The sequence below is a fragment of the Carettochelys insculpta genome, chromosome 1, assembly GCF_033958435.1.
Source record: "Carettochelys insculpta isolate YL-2023 chromosome 1, ASM3395843v1, whole genome shotgun sequence".
Taxonomy (NCBI): domain Eukaryota; kingdom Metazoa; phylum Chordata; order Testudines; family Carettochelyidae; genus Carettochelys; species Carettochelys insculpta.
Genome location: NC_134137.1, coordinates 272,234,092 through 272,258,210, shown reverse-complemented (window position 1 = coordinate 272,258,210; position 24,119 = coordinate 272,234,092). Strand labels below are relative to the sequence as shown.

The 24,119-nt window shown below is 45.2% G+C and overlaps 1 protein-coding gene across 1 annotated transcript in view; it reads left to right on the top strand.

Annotated features, from left to right (window-relative positions):
• Positions 1–765: 765 nt before the first annotated feature.
• Positions 766–24,119, top strand: part of GNPTAB (N-acetylglucosamine-1-phosphate transferase subunits alpha and beta) — a 93,228-nt gene continuing 69,874 nt past the window's right edge. The window contains exons 1-2 of the mRNA XM_075007586.1: positions 766–948; positions 23,732–23,817. Of these exons, the coding sequence (XP_074863687.1) occupies positions 832–948; positions 23,732–23,817 (203 nt within the window). The 5' untranslated portion in view covers positions 766–831. The remainder of the gene's footprint in view (positions 949–23,731; positions 23,818–24,119) is intronic.

Sequence of the window (24,119 nt, the reverse complement as noted above, 5' to 3'; positions counted from 1 at the left end):
GTGACCCCTATTTTAAGAAGTGCACACACACGATTTGTAACGTGATACATGTTTACAGCAGGAGGCTCACAAACTTTTCACATGTTGTATTACCTTACACTTTATGGGCCTGTTTATAATACCCCAACCTTCTCTCTCCCTGGGGGGCACTGGGGGAGTTATCCAACACTTTGAGATCACTTATCCTTTGCTATTTAAACATGAGTTGTTCATTTTTGGGCTTCTAGACCTTCACCATTTATCTAAAATATTCAGGTGGGTTTTTTTTGGTGGCAGGGCGGGGAGGGTTACTTTGCAATTATACCGTCAGGAGCCACAAAGAAGCCGCACCTGGCTCCGGAGTTGCAGGTTGCAGACCCCGGGCCTACGAAAACCCCGTGCCTTTAAAAAATCACCAACTCCTGCACTCCAACCCAGTGAACTGTCACAAATGACATGGGTGGGGGGCATCTAACTGGACTTGCAGAGTGTGGCGGGGAGGGGGGAGAAGTGCTGCCGACCAGAGGCCTTGGGTCGGCTGAGGCTCGAGGCGGGCTCTAGGAGACGAGACACCCCGCAATGCTGGAAGCGGCGCAAGGGCGGCCACGATTAAGGCCCCGCCGCAATCGGAGGAGGTGGGGGCAGGGTGCGGCCCAGGCGCTGAGCGCCGGCCCCGCTAGGTGGCGCAGGCGAGTCTCGCGAGGCTGCCGCTGCACCCGGAAGCGGCGACGGCGGCGATGAGCGGGGCGGGAGGCGGAGGCGGAGGCGGTGGGTGGCGCTGGCAGGCAGCAGCGGGGACCCGGCCCGCCCCGTCCCGTCCCGGCGGCGCAGGGTGATGGTGGCCGGCGGGCCATGCTGCTGAAGCTCCTGCAGAGACAGACCTACACCTGCCTGTCGCACAGGTATGGGCCCTGCCTCTGCCTCGGGGGCCTGGTGCTCGTCCTCGTCTCCGCCCTGCAGTTCGGAGAGGTCAGTAACGGCCGGTGCGCGCTGCGCTGGCCCCTCCCCCACGTCCGCGCGCGCTACTCCCCCCATCACCCTACCGCGCGGTTCTCCCCTCCCCCCGCAGCACCCACCCTCGTGCGCACCCTGCACTCCCCCCCCCGCAGCACCCATCTTCTGCAGAGCCCCCTACCCCCTCACACCTTCTAGCAGTGACTGTAACACAATGCCCTGTCTCCACTGTCATGCCCTGTGCTTCCAAAGCGTCTGTTCCAGTATGGTGGGTTCTCTTTGCTTATGCGGAAACACCCTCGCCCCAATCCCTGCTATAACTTGTTGCCATAATACCCTTCTCCAGCGCTTGGCCTCCCTTCTGACTACTGCTCCCCTCTGTGGCTTTCCTCCCTGTGTCCCCCCTGCCCAGTGCACTGGCAGTTCCCTGGCATGCAACATTTTCTTCAGAGTCTGGGTAGTAGCATCATAGAACCCCCTTCAGAATCAAAATTCAGTGGCTATCTGTTGCACCTGAAAAGTGCTACTGTTACCATACAGCCTGGCCTTCTGCTGAAGTTTGCAACACATCTCTTCAGTGCCCTTGAATGTACTTGCACACAGGTCTTCTCTCTAGCCCAGCAAAAATCAGCACTTCTCTTGTTCCACTCCTGTCCAGTGCCCATGTTTTAAACCTTGTAGTATTTCCACCGACAGATGCTCTGTTTTGATCTCTTGAACTTATAATTCTACCAAATGCTGCTTTTCTTGTAAGCAATTCTCACTCTCTTCCTCTGAAATATTTCTGGTTTCCTCTTGCTTGCTGAGACAGCCATATTTACTGTGGGGAACAGCATGTGGAATTGTGATGTATATTCAGAGTACAGGGATTTGTGTATAATACAGATTGGATCCCCTTTATCTTATCACAAGGCAGGGACTGAGGAATTGTCAAATAACCCTTCAGTTGTGGAGAACTACTCAATATGATCGTATTTACTTCTATTTTTGATGTTTTACTTTCTTTGTACGGCCAGGTTATGTCCCTAGTTGTATCCATGGTACATATTAATATCATGTTATTGCACATATAAATTAAGGTAGATTATGATCATATTTATGTAAAACTCCTTGCAAGATAACTTTTATTTTGGAAAGTGGACTCGGGCAGCTTAGTTTTAAATTCTTTCTTTTACTACCAGTTTGTATGTAAGACTGTTTTTTTAAATATGGTAAACAGAAAATATCTCTAAGCACAGCATCAATAATTTGTTATTGAACGTATTTCAATACAGTCTACAGGCCTCAGCTGAGATCCTTGTCCTGTTTACTAAACATGCTACAGGTTGTATTTCTCTAGTCCGGCACCATCAGTACCTGACTGGTGCCAAATGAGAGATTTTGCCAAACCACAAGCGGTCAATATCGTCTAGCAAGATTACCAACACTTGCACTGCTTACTGGGCTCTTAGAAGCTGTTATTGCTGAATTGTAGCTGAATAACAGCACAAAACACTGAGAGCCAGGACTGGTGGCTGTAAGCAAACTCCATGGTTATGTCTAGACCATGGCTTCCCAAACTGGGGTGTGTGTGAAGAAATTCCAGGGGGAGCACGAGGCAACCCAGCCCCGCCCCCCCGAAGAAAAAGCCAGCCCTTGCTTCCGGCTCTCAGCCCCTGCCACCTTCACATGGGTGACCTGGCGCAGCCTCTGTAAAAAGCAGGCAGCCAGCAAACACCCATGTGGAGCCAGCTGCCTCCTGAAAAGGTGAGTGAGTGTGTGATGTGGCCGAGGAGGAAGATGGGGTTAGATGAGGGGCTGGTGGTGCCTGGCTTTGGGAGATGGGAGGTGCTCAGGGAGGCAGCTCACAGGTGGCTGGCCCATGGTAAAAAAAAAACAATGGCAACAAAAATGATTAAGGGGCTGGAGCACAAGACCTGTGAGGATAGGCTGGGGGATTTGGGCTTGTTTAGTTTACAGAAGAGTAGATTGAGGAGGAGCTCTAAAGAGGAGGGTGAGAAACTGTTCTCAATGGTGTCAGATGGCAGAACAAGGAGTAATGGTCTGAAGTTGAAGAGGGAGAGGTGTAGGGTGGATATTAGAAAAAACTACTTCATAAGGAGGGTGGTGAAGCATTGGAATGAGTTGCCTAGAGAGGTGGTGGGTTCTCCATCCTTGAGGCTTTTAAGTCCTGGCTTGACAAGGTCCTGGCTGTGATGACTTAGTGGGGGTACATCCTGCTTGAAGCAGGGGGCTGGACTAGATGACCTCCTGAGGTCCCTTCCAGTCCTATGATTCTGTGAAAAAAGAGGTGTGTGTGGGGAGGGGCCTGAGGGTTTCTCAAAAATCAAAAGGGGGTGTGATGCCAAAAAAGTTTGGGAACCACTCATTTAGACTGCAGATTTCTGTCAACAGAAGTTATGTCAACAGAGCACACATCCAAACTTCAGATCTCTTGGGAGAGACCTGCTGGTTGGGGGCATTCTGTCAACATCCCTGTACACCTCATTCCACGAAGAAGAAGGGATATCTCGACAGAGGGTTTCTTCCCGACATTTGGCCCTGTGTGGATAGGCCAAATGTGGGAAAAGCCTCTCCTGACAGAACTGTTGGCAAAAGATATGCAAGTACGTTGTGCAATTTGCGTATCTTTTGCCAACGGTTCTTTACAATCGAGACGCAGTCTGTGGGACCACAGGAAGCGTGGCTACAACCATGGTAAATGTCTGTCCGACTAACTAAAATCATGCCAGATTACGGATGTTGCTCAATGAGAGTTTTTTGGATTGGAGAGGTTCAGCCTGTACAAACACAACTTGTGTTCACTAGAGATTTTCTTAAAGTTGGTTCATATGTTTAAGTCTCAGGGTTCATCTGCATCAGTTAACATGTCAAAATACAGTTGTCTAGTCTACATACAGATCTTCACATGCATCAAAACAGCTAGTATGTTAAAAACACACATCTTTTCCAGTGCAGTGAAGGGCATCTTTGCTCAAAGAGCTTACACTGTAAACAGATGAGAAATGGGGGTGGGGGAAGGGTGACAGAGATATAGAGGAATGAATGAAGTATCTTGACCAAGATCAGACAGTAGATTGGTGAAAAGTTAGGGAATGGAACCCTGGTCTTACAATCTTGCTCTATACTGCTTGTTTTGTAAGCCAACTTACTTGCTATGAAATTTCTATTTTGATACCAAGATGAAGGAAAAGATGTATGATAATGAAGTGATATTGCTGACAGTATGAAGTGAATAGTTTATCTGTGTGAGGTGTGATTTCTTGTTGACTCGTGAGCTTGCAAAAGGATCACATGTTTAAGAAACCCCAACCCAACAGATGCCAAAACTTAGATTTTTCATGTGATTAGCATTTGTTGACTGCACCTCAATTTGATTAGTACTCCTGCAGCATGAAAGCAATTTGTATTGCAGTTTAGTATTTTAAGGTGAAGTAGTAGTGATTTTTGAAAATTGAAACAGATTTATAATCAAGTAGCATATGCAATTTTGTTTTGCAGAAGAGCAGAGGGAACTCATATATTCTTCTTTTGGTCCATTTAGGAATTACAATGTGGATTTTAAATGTCAAGAAAAAGGCCTTTCACTTCCAAATGGTCTCAGCAGACCTGGGCGGTCAGGGGACTGGGTACAATCTACACTTTATCAAAAGCCTTTGTTTCTTTCTTTACATAATTTGTCACATTCCTCATCAGATGACTTCTTATCACTGTTTTTTTTAATCAGGCTAGGATGATCCAAATTTTCTTTAAAGCTCTGTTTATGCTGATTTTGAATGACCAAGTGTTGCCAAAATAGGGAGAGTCAGAGTTCTCTCCTCCTGCAGCCTGGAGAGCTAACTGCAGTATTTCCAACCTCCTGCTGCTCAGCAGTATCATCAGTATTTTGACTGGCATGCTCTTCCTGTTTTTAGTATATTCAGAAAATAACATGCCACTTAATTTTTCCGTAACAAATGGATTGACCCTTGGAATCAGTTGCACATTAATGCACAGATGCCCTAAGCCAGTGACGGGCAATCTAAGGCTCATGGGTTGCATATTGGGTTCTATGTGTGGGGTCCACAAGACATGTGGTTTATTGTTGCTCATGCACAAAGTTGCCAGATTTTGTTGGCTCCAATTTGCATACTTCCCCCCCCCCACGGGTATTATTAAAGTGACATGCATGTGAAGCAAGGGCACATGAAGTGCATGCTGATTGCACAGAATATTGACTGTAAGAGCCATGGACCTCCCTCTGCATCCAGTGAAAGCACTGCTATGGTTCAGTTATGTTGGTTACTTGTTTACAACAATCTTGCGACCCATTGAAATAAAAGACAGGCACTCATGAAGCTCTGAGGTTATGTCTACACTACAGTGCAAAGTCTATTTTAAGTGAGTTAGGTTAATTTTATAATGTACCTATCTTCACTACAAATATCGTTAGGTGAATTTTAAGAGGTCCTAAGGTCGACTTTTCTACTCCAGCCTTTTCACGAGGAGTAACATCAAATTCAAATTTACAAGGTTGACTTAATGCTAGTGTAGACACAGTACTATTTACTTCGGTTCAGAAGGCTCACACATTGTCCCCAGTATGTCCAGTCTGGCCATTGCTTTCACCTCTGCTGCTCTCCAGGTGAACAGGAAGTGGGAAACTAAGCAGGAATCAGCTCTCCAGCTTGACACCCTCCCCACCACACAACTGCTGGGTCAAAATGAAATGAATCAAAATAACACTATCTAAATGAAACATGTCAGAAATTCTAAAAATCAACTTTCCAATAGCTCCAAATTGGAACTTTTCAGATTTTTATTTCTGCCTTTTACATTTCTCAGGACTGGTCTGCTAGCCTTGTAATGGTATGTGACAGGGCAGGGTATAGAAACGTGGCATGAAAATGTATTTGTCAGTTTTCAACGGGAGCGAGGAGTGAGGGCAGTATGCTCTGGGATGATATCAGACACCCACAACTACTTGTGGCACATTTTTTTCTCATAACGCACTGGCACAGAAACCCAGAATGCAATGAGGGTGCAGGAACGGTGGGACAGGCACTCACAGTGCACTGTTGACACAGTCAGACTTAGCAAAGATAATGGGGACACACTATGTTGATTTTCTGAACGTGGGGGCACTCACCATTGGCTTTATAAAATCTAGTGGTATAAAGTCAACTTCAATAAATTCAGCTTTATTTCCTAGTGTAGACATGGGCTGTGTCTATGCTATGAGATAAAATCAAATGTGTATTAAAATCGATTTCTTAATGCTGGGTTTTATCCATTTGATTTTGAGTATCCTCACCTTCCCACATGCTCCCCACAAAAGTGACTTGTTTGTGGCAGCAACAAGTAGCTGAAATTGAGTGCTGCAGTGGTATATTGTGGCAAGCTATCCCACAGTTCCCTGAGCCCCGTAGCATTCTAGCTATTTTCACTGGTGCAGCATGGGAAAAAATATCCCGCAAGTAGATGTGGTTATCTGATGACATCTTCCCACATTTCATTCCCCTCTTTCCCCTGCTGTGTTAAACAAACGTCCTTTTTTCCAGATGGGGGTCTCACTTGCCTTTATAAGAGAGATAATTTTATAATTGAGGGGAGGAGAGGAGTAGTAAACTTGTCCCAACCGACAAGTTTTTGAAAATGGGATGCAAAGCACTGGGTCTTTGTAGGCTTGGATCTGGATTGAGACCTCCTGGAAAAGAAGACCCTTGAGAAGAATATGTTTAAGTAGACACAGGTGCTTATTAGCTGTGTGCCTAGGCTTTGATTGTGTTTAGACCTGGATCTGGATTTAGGCCTCCTGGAAAAAAAGACCCTAAGTAAACAGGGATGCTACACTGAAACTTGAATGAATCATTGAAACAGTAATAGCTCAGGGTGGCTAACAGACGGCAGACTATAGCCAGCCCCAAAAATCATGACTGCCCAGGGAGACCCTTTGATTATGTCTGAACCTGAATCTGGATTTAGGCCTTCTGCCAAAAAAGACCCTGAGAAGAAGAATATGTTTAAATAGACATGGGTGCTACACTGGAACTTGAATGAGTCATTGAAACAATTATGCCTCGGGGCGGCTAAAAGACCGTAAGCGATAGCCAGCCCCAAAAATTGTGACTGCTAAGGGAGACATCCCTCAGGCAGCTAAAAGACCCCAGGCTATAGCCAGGTTTGGACCTGCCAAAAAAGACCCTCAGAACAAGAATATTTCTCACTGCAAGCCTTACTTTGAGAACTGTGGTAGTTGTATAGCTAGTACATTGCCTTCATTGAAACAGGTACAGCTCAGGATGGCTAAAAGACCCCTGGCTACAGCCAGCGCCCGAAAATCATGACTGCTGAGGGAGACTTCCCCTGGGCGACTAAAAGACCCCAGGCTATACCAGCACCTGAAAATTGTGATAGCTGTGAGGGACTTCCCAAGTGGCTGAAAGACCGCAGAAAACAGCCAGCCACGAAAATCGTGACCGTGGAGGGAGACATTCCCCAGGTGTTTAAAAGACCCTAGACTACAGCCAGCACCTGAAAATCGTGACCCTGACCATGTGCAAGCTGCCTGGACCTTGTGCAGCACGTCCTTTTATTAGTTTGGGGTCAAGTCACGTGATGTGGCTGAGCATGAGAAAGTTACAGACTGTGTAGCGCCTCTGGGGAGAGGGAAGGGAGGGGCTGTGAGGGTCAGGACAAATGTAGGTGGCTGAAAAGAAGTTTCTCATCCAAGCACAACCCCCACCCACAGACTATCTGCTATGTGATGTGCGCAAGGAAAAGTTCCAGAATGTGTGGCGCCTCTAGGGGAGGGAAGAGAGAGGATGTGGGGGTGGGACAATATGTAAATGTCTGAAAAGAAGTTCCTCATCCTATTGGACAAGGATGACCCCCACCCACAGCCTACCTGTCACATGGTACCAGTGGGGCAGCGGCTGGTGCCATGCCGCACGGAAAGAAAAGGCAGCTGGCAGGGGTATACACAGAACCATAGACCCCACAGCCATGCTACTAGCAAAAAAAAAAAAAAGATTTTTCAGTCTCTCATGACTCTACAGTCACGGGCTTCCAGGTGCCTAATTGAAATAGTTTTCCTATTCTCTGACCTCTGCACCTGAGAGCAGTGGAGATGGAAGAGGCCAGAGTGGAGAACTGGGGTACATATGGGACATCTCTGGAGACTAATAAATTCAAATTAAATGCATGGTGCTTCCTCGCTACCCTCATTTGGAATTTTAAATTTGAACTGAACGCTGCACCCGTCAGGTTACTACAGTTTTATGATTTTGATATAATGTTGATTTTAGTGCTCCATAAATCAAGCTAATGGAATTTACAATAAAGACAGACACTTGGAAAAATTGGGCTAATTGACTTAAAATCAATATTATCTTGTAGCGTAGGACATAGCCATATCCTCCGTAGCCTAGTTTGCCTATCGCTGCTGTAAACACTTTTGTTGATACATCTGTAGCCAATAATAGGTCAGCACAGTCAAGAAAGAAATAAACACAGGTGTTTTGAAAATGCCAGCTGCAGGGTCAAAATCAATGGACTCAGAGGGAACACTGAGCTGCAAATGCAACATAGAAATACTCTATTCCAAACGGCTAATACTCTATAGATCTTGAAGATCCCAATCCTCTAGCAATTTCTCAACTGTATCTTAGTATCTGTAGAGAGGATTTCTTCAGATTTTATCAAACAGAATGTTTGTAGAGTACGTGTGCCTTTTTGTAAAATGCCTGCCAAGAGCCCATATTGGGGATTCTGTTATTTCATCATTCATTCCATTTACCGCAGTATCTTACCACTAATTTTCCTGTGTTCAGAAACTGACTAGTGATTGTGCAATGTATATGTTATATTGTCCTTTGTGCTGCTGGTGATAAAATCATATCTAAAAATAAACCAAAACATATACTTGTTGGCATGTGATATGGAGTTAGAAACCACAAATCCAATGTGGATGCCTAATACAAGATAAAAAATCTCCCTCAAATTGGCACATATTTGAGATTTATAAACTTAGATATATTAATCATCAGTTTATAAGATTAAACAAAATTAATTCTATTAATGGAGGCATTAATCTTAAATAAAATTTCACTAGAATAAGCTACTTCTAGTAATGCTGAAGTTGAATTACACTGAAAAATAAGGACATTCCAAAGATGAGGTTGGACATGCAGCTTTTGATTCAGTGGTGCCAATCTGTGGCCTGCATGTGGCCCGCGGGTCTTCTATCCACAGCCTGCAGATCCCCTCACTATCCCCTCCCTCACACCCCCAGGCAGTGGAGCCCCACACTTAGTCTTGTCCCTCACAGCACTTTTGGAGTGTAGGAATTGCCTGAGTTACACACTGTCTCTGCTCTTCTCCCTCTCCACCAGAGCTGGAATGCTGTCAATCAGCTGATTGCAGCTGTTCCAGCTCTGGAACTGAGGGAGAGGAGTGGAGACAGAGCACGACTCAGGCAATATGCGCCCTCCAAAAGTGCTGGGTGGGCTGGGGAGGAGCAAGTAAGTGCAGGGCTCTGCTGCCCGGGTGCGCAAGAGGCATGCAGAGCCACAGGTAGAACCCCAGTGAACCACAGGCTGCTGCAGCCCACTGAAGTTGAGGAGGGCCAGCAGCTCATTAAGCCCATTCAGGATTCATAGTTGCTCATTGCTCCTTCCACTTTGGTATGATGGATGCCTTGGGAAGATATTCAATGCATTTGATCACCTATTTATGCATAACCAAGTATTTGTCTACTCTTCCCTGTGATTTGGATTATAGAGGGCTGGATCATAATGGGCGCTAAACTGTGCTGTGCTGTAACCCTCATGAGTGAACTATCCAGGCATGAACTAAAAGGTTTCCATGGTATGTATTAATGTAATTCTGTATTAGGAAGACTATGTTAATGCGAACTAGTTACCTTTTAAATTTAGTCGTCCTAAAACAGGATTACATTACTGTGAACTAGGAACCACTTAGTTTGTGGCTGCACTGTCCACACAGGGAAAATACAGTGCAGAACTTTGGTGTCCATGGCTATTGAGACTCTCCATTGTCTAGAAAGTGAGACTGTGGAAACAAGTCCTGAGTTTTCATTTAGAACCAGAGCAGACTGAAAAACAAAGTGGTGAAAGTCTGAACAAATTTTTGTGTTTTTCATTGTCATTTTTATTTGATGGCGATTGTTGGAGTCCAGAATACAGGTTGAAACTCCCTCATCTGGCACTCTTGTCCCGCAGGACAGTGGATGTTGCTGGAGGAGAGAGCACCTGGAACAGAGAGCTCCAGCTGTGCCTGGCACAGAAAGCCCCACTGACACCCCATTCTGGATGGTGCCAGGGGCAGCTTCAGGGTGGGGAGCCCCACTACTGGAGCCCCACCAGGATCCTTGCTGGCAGGGGTGAGGGGAGAGCTGGGGTCTGGCACCCAGCCCTGCCAGCAGCCCCAGTTGTGGGAACCCTGTCTGAACTTGGGGACCCCTGCAGCCCCATGGCTGGTAGTGGCTCATCTGCTCACCTGATGTAGCCAGACATGAACCCCCCATTTGGCCTTTTCTTCTTCTCCCCCCCCCACTGGGAGAGACAGAGAGAGAAATAAGCAGGGGACACAGGTAGCCTTTGATGTTCTGGCTCACTGTAGAGTACCGCAAACTGAATAGCAACACTGGACCCCTAACTGCAGCAGTCCCCAGTATAGTAGACATTGTAAATAACATACAAACCTGGAACAAACAGTGGCTAGCTGTACTGGATGTAAAAGACATGTTTTTCATGGTCCCCCTACAGCCTGCAGATCAGGACAGATTTGCTTTCACCTGGCAAGGCGTCCAATATACTTTCACTAGGATGCCACAGGGATTCAAACATTCACCTACAATATGCCACGGTGCATTATCAAAAGTCCTAGATGGTTTGACCATGCCACATAATGTCCAAATATTACAGTATATTGATGACATTTTGATTGGTGGGGATTCATGTGAGAAAGTACAGGAAGCCATGGACAGGGTAAAGACAGCACTAGAAAACCTTGGATTAGATTTACCTCCAGATAAGTGCCAAGGTCCCTCCCAGGAGGTAAAATTCCTAGGCACTGTCTGGATGGGAGGGAGAAGGTCAGTGCCTGATGAAACTTTAAAAGAACTCAGCCAGGCACTGTCACCTGAAAATAAGGTTCAACTGAGACAGATTCTAGGAACTTTGGGGTTTTGGAGAAAACATGTGCCAGGCTTTGCTGTAATTGCCTGGCCACTATACAATCTGTTAAAGAAAAGTGTCACTTGGGAATGGACCTCCGCTCATGAGGAGGCATTAAGGCAATTGATAAGTGAAATTCATACTTATCAAGCCATGGGTCCAATCCACCCTGATGCCCCATTTCATTTGTATCTTACTGTAGGAGCCACAGGAATATCTTATGCCCTATGGCAAGAGAGTGACACTGCACCCCGACGCCACATTCAATTCGGTTCAAAGTCATGGCAAGGGTCACAGGCAAATTCCACTCCATATGAGAAAGTGCTCCTGGCAGCCTACACAGCTTTAAGGGAAACTGAGGAACTGACTCAAACTCGAAACATAACTATTCACACCCCTCTTCCAATTATTAAACCCATATTGGAAGGAAAGGAGCTACCACCAGGTGTGACACAGAGAATGACAATTCAAAGGTGGGCACTGTACATACACCACAGGGTAGGTGGTGCAGACACTACACAAAACCCCACCATGATTAAGGAATCTTTATGGAAGGTGGGCATGCCCGAGGAATACCACCTACCCCCACAACCATCTCCTATCCGAGATGCTGCTCCATTTGACTCATCTCACCCTGAGGGAGTGTGGTTCACAGACGGCATTGCTAAATTAATCAAAGGAAAGTGGAAGGGAAAAGCTGCAGCCGTCCCAGCAGACAATTCTACCACACCCTTAACTGCTGAGATTGACGGCTCTGCCCAACTTGCAGAGCTGGTAGCAATTAGACTTGCTTGTGAAGCTGGTGCTCACACTGTATACGCTGATTCATATGCTGTATGGGCAGGTGCCACCCAGTGGATCACTAACTGGAAAAATAACAACTGGGAAATAGGAGGAAAGCCTGTATGGGCACTGGAATACTGGAAATGGCTTTATAATCATGCCACTCAGCAACCCATAAGCATAGGACATGTGTCAGCCCACCAAAAGACTAGCACTCCAGCTGCACATCTGAATAACCTGGCTGATGCAGCAGCTCAGATCTCTGTTACCCAGGTGGATTGGGAATGCCTATATATCTGGCTGCATGAAACTCTGGGACACACAGGAAGTGGGGAGCTGGTAAGGCAGGCACATATCAGGGGGTGGCCCCTCACCCACCAACAGGCTAGGGACTTGGTACGAGCCTGCACTACATGTGCTGAGACCAGGAGGCATAGCACTGAGGGACAACGGTTTGCCACACTAAGGGATGGGGAGACACTATGGGGAACCTGGCAGGTTGATTATGTGGGACCATTGCCTGGCACCAGACAAAGGTGGAAATACATTCTGACGGGTGGAAGTCATCTCAGGAATAGGGTTTGCTTACCCTACTCATTTAGCAACAGGACTGTCCACAATTATCGGACTAAACCGCCCAATAGCACTTGTCCCAACACCCCAGGAAATTCAGTCTGACAATGGCTCACACTTTAAAAACAAGCCTGTCCAGGAGTGGGCTCTCCAGAATGGAATTCAATGGACCTTTCACCTCCCATACTGACCTCAGTCCAATGGCATAGCTGAGCGATGGAGTGGACTGCTAAAATACCACCTGAAGCCTACAGACCGTACCTGGGGAGACAGATTAGATACTGTGGTCCAGAGGCTTAACAACCGGCAGACCCCTACAGGTAGCCCAATTAACAAGGGATTCTCCCCTACAAGAAAAGCCTCTCTGACTCCAGCAGCACCAGTAGCAAGCTCCAAATATGCCCCTGGGGATGCTGTGGTAGTTAAGCACCCCAGCTTGGGCACACACACTTGTATACTCCAGTCGTACAAAGGAAAGGGAGTTTGGATTATTGCAAACCCCCACAAGCTGCCACTAACCACTTCTGAGGCTTGGATTGTATCCAAGACCTGCTGACTTTGTGCTTTCTTTCAGGAAGAGAGTTAACAAGACAACAACCCACACAGGACTTGCAAATACACCTTAAGGGCTCTTCACTTATCAGCCTGAGCTGATCCCAACGCACACAATAGCATGACACCCGAATTAGCCGCAATGTTCCTCCTGATCACTGTGATCTCAGCTGCACCTGAGCACCCACTCAAAAACGCCATCCAAACCATTGCCTCTGCTGCCGGTGCTACAAACTGCTGGATGTGCACCCTGCTAAATTCCTCCACAGGACTTGGAGTTGAATTTGTTTCTTTAAACTTAAATGACTGGTGGAACAAAAGCGACTTTTTCCAGTGGGGACCAGCCTGGTTTGATGACAGCAACCCCAGCGATCACAACCTTTTGAAATGACTCTGGGAAGGGAACTTGGGGGTGGCATGGACAATGGAGACCTACACTGTGGGGTCAACCTTTGGAATATATAACAGGAACCTCCAGGGAAGTGTACCCCATCTGCTTTGAGAATAAAAATGGCACAGGACCCCACCTCGGGTGGTTAAGGGATCAGCAGTGCACCCACATTGTAAGTTTTAATGAGAAATTAAAAATCTGGGATGTCTATCCCAGTACAACCCCCCAAAAACCCTTACGGTGCTGGGGATATAACATCTCCCACGCTGGCACATTATTGCAGAGGGATGTCGCTGTTATTCCCCTAAACTTTAGTCAGTACCCTAAGGGAAAAGCCTGGTACAGTCATTCCCTATTCATAATTCCCACCACTGGACAAATATACAACCGCACACTGGTAACCAGTAATACCCTACTCTCAAACCAGTGTGCCAGAGCAGACCTTTTTGCTGCAGACCAAGTCATACAGGACCTGCTGTTTGCCTTGCATTGCACAACTGCTAATGACAGCCACTGTGCTACCCACCATGTTCCAAAGAAAGGACCCGCTGGAACAGGGTGGTATAAGGGACCCTATTCCCCTATCCTAAAGAAAGAGCCAGGACTGTTTTTCATCTGTGGGCAGCAAGCCTACAAGTATCTACCACTAAACTGGATAGGGCGCTGCTCACTAGGGCACGCTGCCCCTGGGGGTCTTATTATACACCCCCACATTATGGCTCCAGGTGTCACTAACCTTGGAAGTTTCTTGCACCAAATACCAAGAAGATTTACCACAAACCCCCTTACAGAACGTCCTACAGGTTTCCACCAGTTCACCCGTGCATTCCTGCCCTGGTTTGGAGTAGCTGAGCTGGAAAAGGCACTAGTGAATGTATCTGGGCAAATAGAGCAGGCTCTCAACCTCACTGCAGATGCCCTAGGCTTGCTTAATGAGCAAATACAATCAGTAGCCCGTTATGCCCTACAAAACAGAATAGCCTTAGATGCAGTTTTAGCCCAACAAGGGGGAGTATGTGCAGTAATTAACCAGTCTTGCTGTTTTTATGTAAATAAATCAGGACAAATTGAACAAGATGTACTTGCTATAAAGCGTGCTATTAAGGTACTACATGCTGTAACTGAGGATGGGAAAATCTCATGGCTAGATTGGCTAGCCCAACACTTAGGACTTTCATTAACTCCATTCCTTCACTCTATTGTAAATACTATATTAACCATTTTACTCATTGTAATTGCTTGCTGTATACTTCTATGTATTGTTAGGCATTTTGTGTGCACAGCTGTCTCCTCTGCACAAATCCAGTATATGGCATTGGCAAGTGATCCTAATGAATCCCTTGATCCAAAATTACCTAATCAGACCCTGCCAATAGGGTGGTTTTAGCTTCCTCCAAGGAGGGCAAGAGGTGCTGGCATCACCACCACCTTGCTTCCTGGGACGTAATAAGGCGTGTCAAGGGCGTGGAATGTAGCCAGACATGAACCCCCCATTTGGCCTTTTCTTCTTCTCCCCCCCCCCAACTGGGAGAGACAGAGAGAGAAATAAGCAGGGGAGACAGGTAGCCTTTGATGTCCTGGGAACGCAGGTGTGCTGTCTCGCCCAGCCTCTCTACTATACACACAAACCAGACAGTGAATGGGCTAGCTAATGGCCGCCCTTCTGGCTGATCTCGGTAATTGACACGCCTTGGTCACTTCCCCAGGAAGAACGGGGAACCCCGCCTATTACCTCCAAAGGTGCCCAATTGTCCACAATTCACAGGTGCGAATTGAGCCTTGCATCTTCCCTGGGAAACCTGGGGTTCAAAACATATTCCTCCCAATTGGCCACTTGAGACCAGGAAGAAGCGTACGTGACAAAAGCAGTATAAAGGGGCTTGGCAGACACCCCCTCCCTTTGAGTTTCAATCAACTACACCTGCTGGCCAGGTCTGGAATTAACTCCCGAGACTGGGGACGCCTGGTTCGTATCTACTTCTTCCCGAGGGATTGAGAGAAAGATTCTGGGTCACACTAGATCTAGGAAGCCGGGGTAAGAATTACACCTGTATTACACTTCTTTCCTATAGGAATTGAGGGAAGGACTCTTGTTCTACCAGGTCTGAGAGGCAGGGGTGAAAATCACACCTGCAACTTGCCTTTCTTGCGTACACATTACTTATATTAGTTTAAGCTAGCTAGTTTGTCTAAAACTTTTCTTAAGTTAAATTGTGTTGTTTCCCCTTTAAAAACTGCGAGTACTAACTTGTACTTTAATCATTTGTCTTCGTTAAATTGTTTCTATCTTTGTATAAATAAAAAGTAACTGTTAAAGCCTCTCTAAGTGTAATTTTCCTCTTGCTGCTGTACCCGAACTAAACACAAACCAAAGAACCCAGCCTGCCCTGGCTGCTTAGTGTAGCTGCTGGTGTGGCATCACCCCCTTTGCCCCACCAGACCTTTAGCTGGCACCTGGGCATCGGTTCACACCTGACAAATCTCTTTGTTCGGGGCCACTCAGGTCCCAAGGTTGCCGGGTGAGGGAGGTACCACCTGTACCAATTGCACCTCCTGGTCCAGCACTGTTGGGATCTGACTGGTCTTGAAGGAGACAATTTGTGGGACCAGAGGAGGTCTCCAGCCACCAATCCCCGAGTGCCTGCAGGTATCTTACTTCCTTCCTTGCCCCCCCGCTGGCCTCCTTGCCGAACTACTGCTGGTGTCCTGGGTAGCCCAGGCTCTGACTTCCTTCCCGGGGGCTCCAGTTCAGTCCTGGCCCCACACTGCTGGAGGGTTCCAGCCCCAACCTTGGGCTGCTGTGGGACTTCAGCCAGCCCTGCCGCTACAGGGGCGCTGCAGGGCTTGCGCTCTGATCCCATGCTTCAGCGTCGTGCTGCAGGGCTGCTGGTTTGACCCTGTGTTGTCCCAGGGCTCTGGCTTCAGCCCTGGGCTGCCCACCGTGTTGTGACTGGCCCTCCTGCCCTTAGGCTTCTGGGCTGTCTGGTCAAGGAGCATCTGTGATCTTTCTGGATGATGGATGTTGCCAGACCGGAGAGTGCCGGTTTGCAAAGATGCATCCTGTACTGTAAAACAGGCTGAAAAATAATGCAAAATCTATTTCACCTGTCTGAAATGTGCTTTTCTTTCATTGTTTGTTCAAGTCACAAGAGATCTTCATGAGATCACTCAAAGGCACTACTTGTCTCCTTGCCACATTTCAGTTCATTACTTCGCCTCTCCCCAGCCATTTAAGCAGTAAAGCTGTTCATAAACAGTCACATATATTTTAATGCAAGAGTGTATTTTTGTGACTCTTCTCTTTATTTGTGTTCAAGTAAAGTTTCCAGAATAATTTGCCATTGGGCAGAGACCAGGCATAAAAAGATATAGAAGATTATAAGCAATCAGAACTGGGGCAATTGTACTTCAATTGTAGCTGTTGCTTGTGATCCAATTATAAAACAGAGGGAGGCTGCTATCCTATTGCAGAACTTCATATTGATGCCACACAGAAACATGTGTGCTCCTAGTAGGTTGTCAGAGTGGCACCAGCAGTTTAGCAAAATTGGCGTTGTCTGCTATAAATCCACTGTAGCAGGCATTAGTGCTGCCAGTAAAATGGGTAGATAAGGCAAACTGTTCAAAAGTGGCAATACACTGGTAGCAACAATATATGAAACTCTGGCTTGTTGGCATCAAACCCCATCTATGAATTGAAGGCCAGTGCTGTTAAAGCATAGTTAAAACTTCTTTGTATCTAAAACCAGCACTGTAGCCTATGTTTAGGTTGGAATGTGGTTGTTGAATTTCATTTATGGTAGTTTGATTATAAACAATTTTTGACTGAGGTGCTTTTGGTGATTCCGCTTTATTCAAAGCCCTTTGTGGACAGAATATGTGATAAACATGTATTTGTGTTACTCATATAGTAGCTTTGGGGTAGAGAGTTTCTTTCTAGCTGTTGATATGGCACTTAGTACAGTGGGGTCCTAATGTAGAATACTTATGTATTACTATAGTACAGGTAGTGGACTATGATCATAGAAAAAAGGGTGAAGGAATGAAACATATGGTATTTATCTAAAAATGTGGTATTGCTGCCGTCATACAGTACAGTGATTAGTTCTTTATTTACAGAATGTGATCCAGATTGCACAGATTGTGATTTAGAGTATTTTCAGTTACTGCATATTTGCTTGTAGTGGTGGTATCCTTATGTAGTTGGTTGAATAATGCCATTTCCCTTGTGTCAAGGCACACATTATACTTATATCTACTACTGTTTGTGAAAGAAAAAGTCACCCATATTTCTCTTAGTGCCTAGTCTTGCTGTTAACTTTATTGCTTTAGCATTTAGTGAAGTTGGCATGGGAAGTTCATAAATCTTGTTTTTTGTAAGGTGACACTTACGTAGGTCCTTGTAATTTAATCATTGTAAAGGGCATATTTCCAGAATTAACCCTCTTCCTTCTCAAAATTTGTATTCATAATTCAAAGTGAGATTTTATTGTCTCAGAATTCCAGAGAGTAAGTTGTGTTTGAATTAATCAGGTAAGAAGAGTATTGTTTGCCATCTTAGTTCTATGTTAAAATAGTTTCTGGTATTTTGAAGAGGCTAGAATGTCTGCCAGAGAAAGAGGAAAGAGACTTAGATGAAAAACAATTTTGTTACATTGTATTTTTGGATAATAATTTATTTACCTTCACATTGACATAGCAATGAGTAATTCATGCTCATGTTGTAAGGTCTGTCTCCTTCTGCAAGAAGGAAGAGAATTGATGGACATGCAATCCTAGAATTTTATGGCTGGAAGGGACCTCAGGAGGTCATCTAGTCCAGCCCCCTGCCTAATGCAGGATCAACCCCATCTAAATCTTCCCAGCCATGACTATGTCAAGCCAGGACATGAAAACCTCTAGGGATGGAGATTCCACCACCTCTCTTGCTAACACATTCCAGTCCTTCACCACCCTCCCTGTGAAAAAGCTTTTCCTAATATCCAACCTACACCTCTACCTCCGTAACTTCTAACCGTTGCTCCTTGTTCTGTCTTCACTGAGAACAGTGTCTCTCCATCCTCTTCAGAGCCCCGTTTCAGAAAGTTGAAGACTGCTATCAAATCTCCCACCAGTCTTCTCTTCTGCCAACTAAATAAGCCCAAGTCTCTCAGTCTCTCCTCATAGGTCATGTGCTCCAGACCCCTAATCATTTTCATTGCCCTCCACTGATCCCTCTCCAATGCGTCCACATCCTTTCTGTACTGGGGACACCAGAACTGGATGCAATACTCCGGATGAGGACTCACCAGAGCCATGCAGAGGGGAATATCAACTTCTCTAGATCTGCTGGAAATACTTTTCGTAAAGCACCTCAATATGCAGTTAGCTTTCTTGGCTACAAGGGCACACTTTTAACATATCCGGCCTCTCATTCACTGTAATCTCCAGGTCCTTTTCTGCTGCACTACTACTTAGCCAGTCGGTCCCCAGCCTGTAATGGTGCTTGGGATTATTCTGTCCCAAGTGCAGGACTCTGCACTTGTCCTTGTTGAACCTCATCACATTTCTTTTGTCCCAATCCTCCAATTTGTCTAGGTCACTGTGGACTGTATCCCTACCCTCCAATATATCTACCTGACTCCCCTACCTTAGTGTCTGTCATCTGCACATTTGCTGAGGGTGCAATCCATCCCCTCATCCATGTCATTAATAAAGATGTTGAACAGTACTGGCCCTAGAACTGATCCTTGGGACACTCCATTTAAAACCGACTACCAACCAGACACTGACCCATTGACCACTACCCGTTGGGCCTGTCTGTGAAGCCAGTTTTCTATCCATTTTACAGTCCATGTATCCAATCCATACTTCCTTAACTTAAGGGCAAGAATATTGTGGGAGACTGCATCACATATTTGTGGTTGCGAAGAGCCTTTTTTGAAGAATGTGGATGTTTTTTGTGTGTGCTTGTGGTAGGCCCATGTAAGGTCCAGTTCTGCACTTATCTAAGTCAATAGAAAGCTCCTTGTTGACTTTGGTGGGTGAATGATGATGCTCATTGTGGAGGTGGCTTTAAAAAAGGTGTATTCTGTGAATGCTAACATGGAGAAATAAGTTATATAGCAACAGCAACGAAGGGTCCTGTGGTACCTTATAGACTAACAGAAAAGTTTTGAGCATGAGCTTTCATGAGCACAGACTCACTTCATCAGATGCTGGTCTTGGAAATCTGCAGGGCCAGGTATAAATAAGCCAGAGCAAGGGTGGGGATAACAAGGTTAGCTCAGTCAGCAAGGGTGAGGCTTACTACCAGCAGTTGATCTGGAGGTGTGAACACCAAGGGAGGGGAAGCTGCTTTTGTATTTAGCCAGCCATTCACAGTCTTTGTTTAAACCTGAGCTGAGGGCGTTGAATTTGCAGGTGAATTGTAGCTCAGAAATTTCTCTTTGGAGTCTGGTCCTGAAATTTCTTTGCTGTAGGATAGCTACTTTTAAGTCTGCTACTGTGTGGCCTGGGAGATTGAAGTGCTCTCCTACAGGTTTTTGTATATTGCATTTCTGATATCTGATTTGTGTGCGTTTATTCTTTTACGTAGATACTGTCCAGTTTGTCCGATGTATATAGCAGAGGGGTATTGCTGGCACGTGATGGCATAAATTATATTGGTAGATGTACAGCTGAATGAACCCACGATGGTGTGGCTGATCTGGTTAGGTCCTGAAATGGTGCTGCTGGTGTAGATATGTGGGCGGAGCTGGCAACGAGGTTTGTTGCATGGATGGGTCCCTGAGTTAGAGTGACTGTGTTATATAGTTTTTTATATATAGTAGTTTCTTTTGTAATGCAAAGAAAAAGCAACCATTTAAGTGACAATCAGCCTGGTGAATAATTCACATAAAGTATTATGTTATATAAAAAGTAAATGTTCATGGGGGAAGGAAATAATCTCCTTTTGTGATAATTATTTAGTAAACCCTGACGACTGGTAGGTGAAGTCCCATAGGGAGAAAATCTAAGGGGGAAAGGATTGCAAGAGAGTTTGAAGTTTCTTAAAGAGACTGCATTAAAATTTCAACAGCAAATTGATCTGATAGGAAGAATAAAAAGAGGACAACATGGCTCCATCAGGAGCTCTTGATGAAACTGAAACTCAAAAAAAGTATTCTATGAAAAGTGAAACATGGACAAATTGGTAAGATGAAGTACAAAAGACTAGTCCAAGCTATCAAGGACAAAATGAGAAAGGCTAAGGCACAAAATGGGTTACACCTAGCAAAAAAGCAGTAAGAAAATACTTTGGGAGCATGACTAAGGAAAGCATAGGTGGGAAAAGAACTGATATCAAGCATGTATTTAATGCCCATTTTGCTTAATTTTTCCCTAAATAGGTAAATTGTGACCAGATACTGAACACAGTTAACATAGACAACACAGAGGAAAGGACCACAAACCAGACAAGGGAAAGAATAAGCTAAAAATATTGACAGGTATATTCAAGTTGGCAGGGCCTGCTGAAGTTTGCACTGAGGTAGTTACGGAACGTAGCTGAAGCAATCTCAGAACAGTTAGCAATTATTTTCAAGAACTTCTGAAGTATGCGTGAAGTCCCAGCGAGCTGGAGAAGGCCAAACATAGTATCTGTCTCTAAAAAGGGGAATAAAGAGGACTTGGGGAGTTATAAACCACTCAGTCTAACTTGAGTACTTGGAAATATACTAGAACACATTATTAAGAATGAATGTGTTTAGAAGTAATTGCCAGCATGGATTTGGCAGGAACAAATCATGCAGAATCAACATAAATTCCTTCTTTGACATCATAGTGGGCTAAGTAGATAAGGAAAGTGGTAGGTGTTATTTATATTGGTTTTGGTGTAAGGCTTTAAACACAGTCCCACAAGATTTTCTGAAGATTACCTGAAGAAGTGGGACTTACTCACAAAAGCTCTTTACCTAATTAATAAAATTGTTAGTCTTTAAGGTGCTACAGGCCTGCTTGCTTAATTTTAGTGATGGAGAAGGGGAATGCTTGCACTTCATACATAAAACAAGCTTTTTAAAGTAAAACAACAAACAGATGGGTTAATTAAGAAGTCTGTAAACCAGTAAACTAGCATAATTTTGAAAAATTGTGATTGGTTTTCTTTATTACAGATAACTTGTGAATATGGCTGCAAATGTGCTGATTGGTACACAACATATAAATTACCAGTCACTCTGAGAAACACAGCATTAGTTCTTGGCTGTTTCAGTTGCTTGAGTATTAGTCTGGATTTGATCTCTGTTTACTAAATTTAGATTTTATAAATGAATTAGAATCTTAGCATGTCCTGTGTAAGAGTAAATAAGCGAATCTTGCAAAACTTTAGATTCTGTTTTCATTCGGATGAAGGTGTTACCACCCTGAACTCTGAATTAATGGGCTCACTATGAGGAACAGCATATTTTTAGTGTGTGTCTTATGGGGGAAAGATAACCAAAAGGAGTAAGACTTGGTCTAAACATACAACTTAGGTGGACATAACTACTCCATTTGCGGGTGTGAAGAATCAACGCTTCTGAACACCAGCGCTCCATCCCAGTGCATTTAGTTCAATGTAATACGATCATCCCTCTTTAAACGAGTACTTTACTGACGAGTACGTGCTTAAACGAGGGACATGTTTGCTTACCTTTGTTCACTCTACGAGTAAACTCCTCCCCTGCTAATACGAGCCTTACCCCCTCCCTGCTGTTCCAACCTCCCGCAGCCTGACCTCCCCCCGCCTTACAACCCCAACCCGCAGCAGCCTGCCCCCACCCCTTGGCCCCACAGCAGCTTGACCCCTGCTGCCAGCCTCGCGGCCCCAACCTGTAGCAGCCTTAATACCCGTGCAGGCCTGCAGACTGGCCCTGCTGCAGCCTTACGCTCCCCGCTGGCCCCACACCAGCCTGACGCGTGCCCCCCCCACCACCACCCCGCTGGCCCTGCGGTGACCTGATCTCCCCCCTCTTGCTGGCTCCTCGGCGGCCTGATGCACCCTCTGCCGGCCCCGCAGCAGCCTCACGCCTGCACCTAAGCCAGCCCCTCAGCAGCCTGACTCCCCTCCTCTCCTCCCTGCCAGCCTGGTAGACCTAACCTGCCGCAGCCTGACCCCACTCCCAGCTGGACCACACACTCAACCTTCAGCAGTCTGAACCCCCCACGGACCCAATCAGCCACCAGGTTTTAACCCTCCCTCCTACTCATGGCCCCAAACTGCCCCCAGCCTTTAACCTTTTCCAGCCCCCTAACCCAAGGGTCACCTACTTTTCAAAAGCAGCACCACTTGCTGCCACTCCTTCGCTGAGCTCTAAGAACAAATCAGAGACTTTTATGTGTATTTTAATGAGAATTTAGTGTCCCTCTTACAAGTTTGCACCTATGAGCGCAAGCTTTGGAACCAATTGCACTCGTAGAGTGAGGGATGAGTGTAGTACTAAGAGTACCTGTAAACTATAAGACCCTGATTTGACCAAAAAACCCCATCATGTTTTGCATGTCTTTTTAGTTCTACTCAGTTTAACAATGGTGAAAAAAATAAAGCCCCATCTAAGATTCAGCTAACACAGCTTCTAATGCTAGCCTGCATCTGAGTGGGGCTTTTCAGCATATTGTGATCACTCAGTGGTGTTAATGTGATTGGGCAGAAAGGGTGTATATTATTCATCTAGGAATATAGTAAGGGGAAAAAGAGGAATGTCTGCAGACTTTAATGCGGGCAGAGTTTCATGCGGTAATATGAAAAAAGATATTTATTAGAGAGCTGGCTGTGTTAGACTGTTTGCACATAAACAGAAGAGTCCTGTGGCATCTTACAGACAGACAAATATACTTGGGCATAAGATTTCATGGGCTGGAACCTGATTCGTCAGATGCATGGATTATTTATTTATGTTTTTTCAGAAGAGATATAAACTTTTATCCTTCAGAATAAATGCCAACTTGTAACTGGTGGAGTTAGCTGTAAATTTACCTTTCTGGCACGTTGTTCCTTAGTTATCAACTGTTGTGTTTTTGTCACTGTCAGAACTAGGGTAATGGACTAGAATGATAGACCGTTGGTCTGACCTAGTATTGCAATCCTTAGGCCTCCTAGTTGAATTACAGTCTATGGGCATTTCCCCTTTGTGTGTCCTGGTTTTCATTTTTATCTGTCTTTGTAGGCTAAATGTTACATTTTTACTTTGGTTAATTTCCAGCTTGTGTATATTGACATACATATCTATCTATCTTAAAATAATAAAGGAGTTGAATGAAAAGAAGTAAATTATAGCTGTAATTTAAAAAGAATGTGACTCCAAGTTTTCTTTCTTTGTAGGTTGTCCTGGAGTGGAGTCGAGACCAGTATCATGTTCTCTTTGATTCTTATAGAGACAACATTGCTGGCAAATCATTTCAGAATAGGTAAGCATTATGCTTTTGGTGGTTACAGTGTTGCCTAGTTAGCTGCTATGTGTTTAAGATGCAGTAACATGTTTAAGATGCAGTAACATGCTGTGTAACTGTATGTTTTATTTTCCTCCTACAAGTTTTCACAGTCTGTACTAAAATCGTATTTGATTTTATGCTTCATGTATTATGTATTCATGAGAACTCAGATTTTAAACTTGTTTACTAGCAATGTTTACACTGCATTAGCACTTCAGTCTGGACTGAACAAAATAGTTCTTTTTAGCATTACAGATGAGAAAAGTGACCAGTTTTCC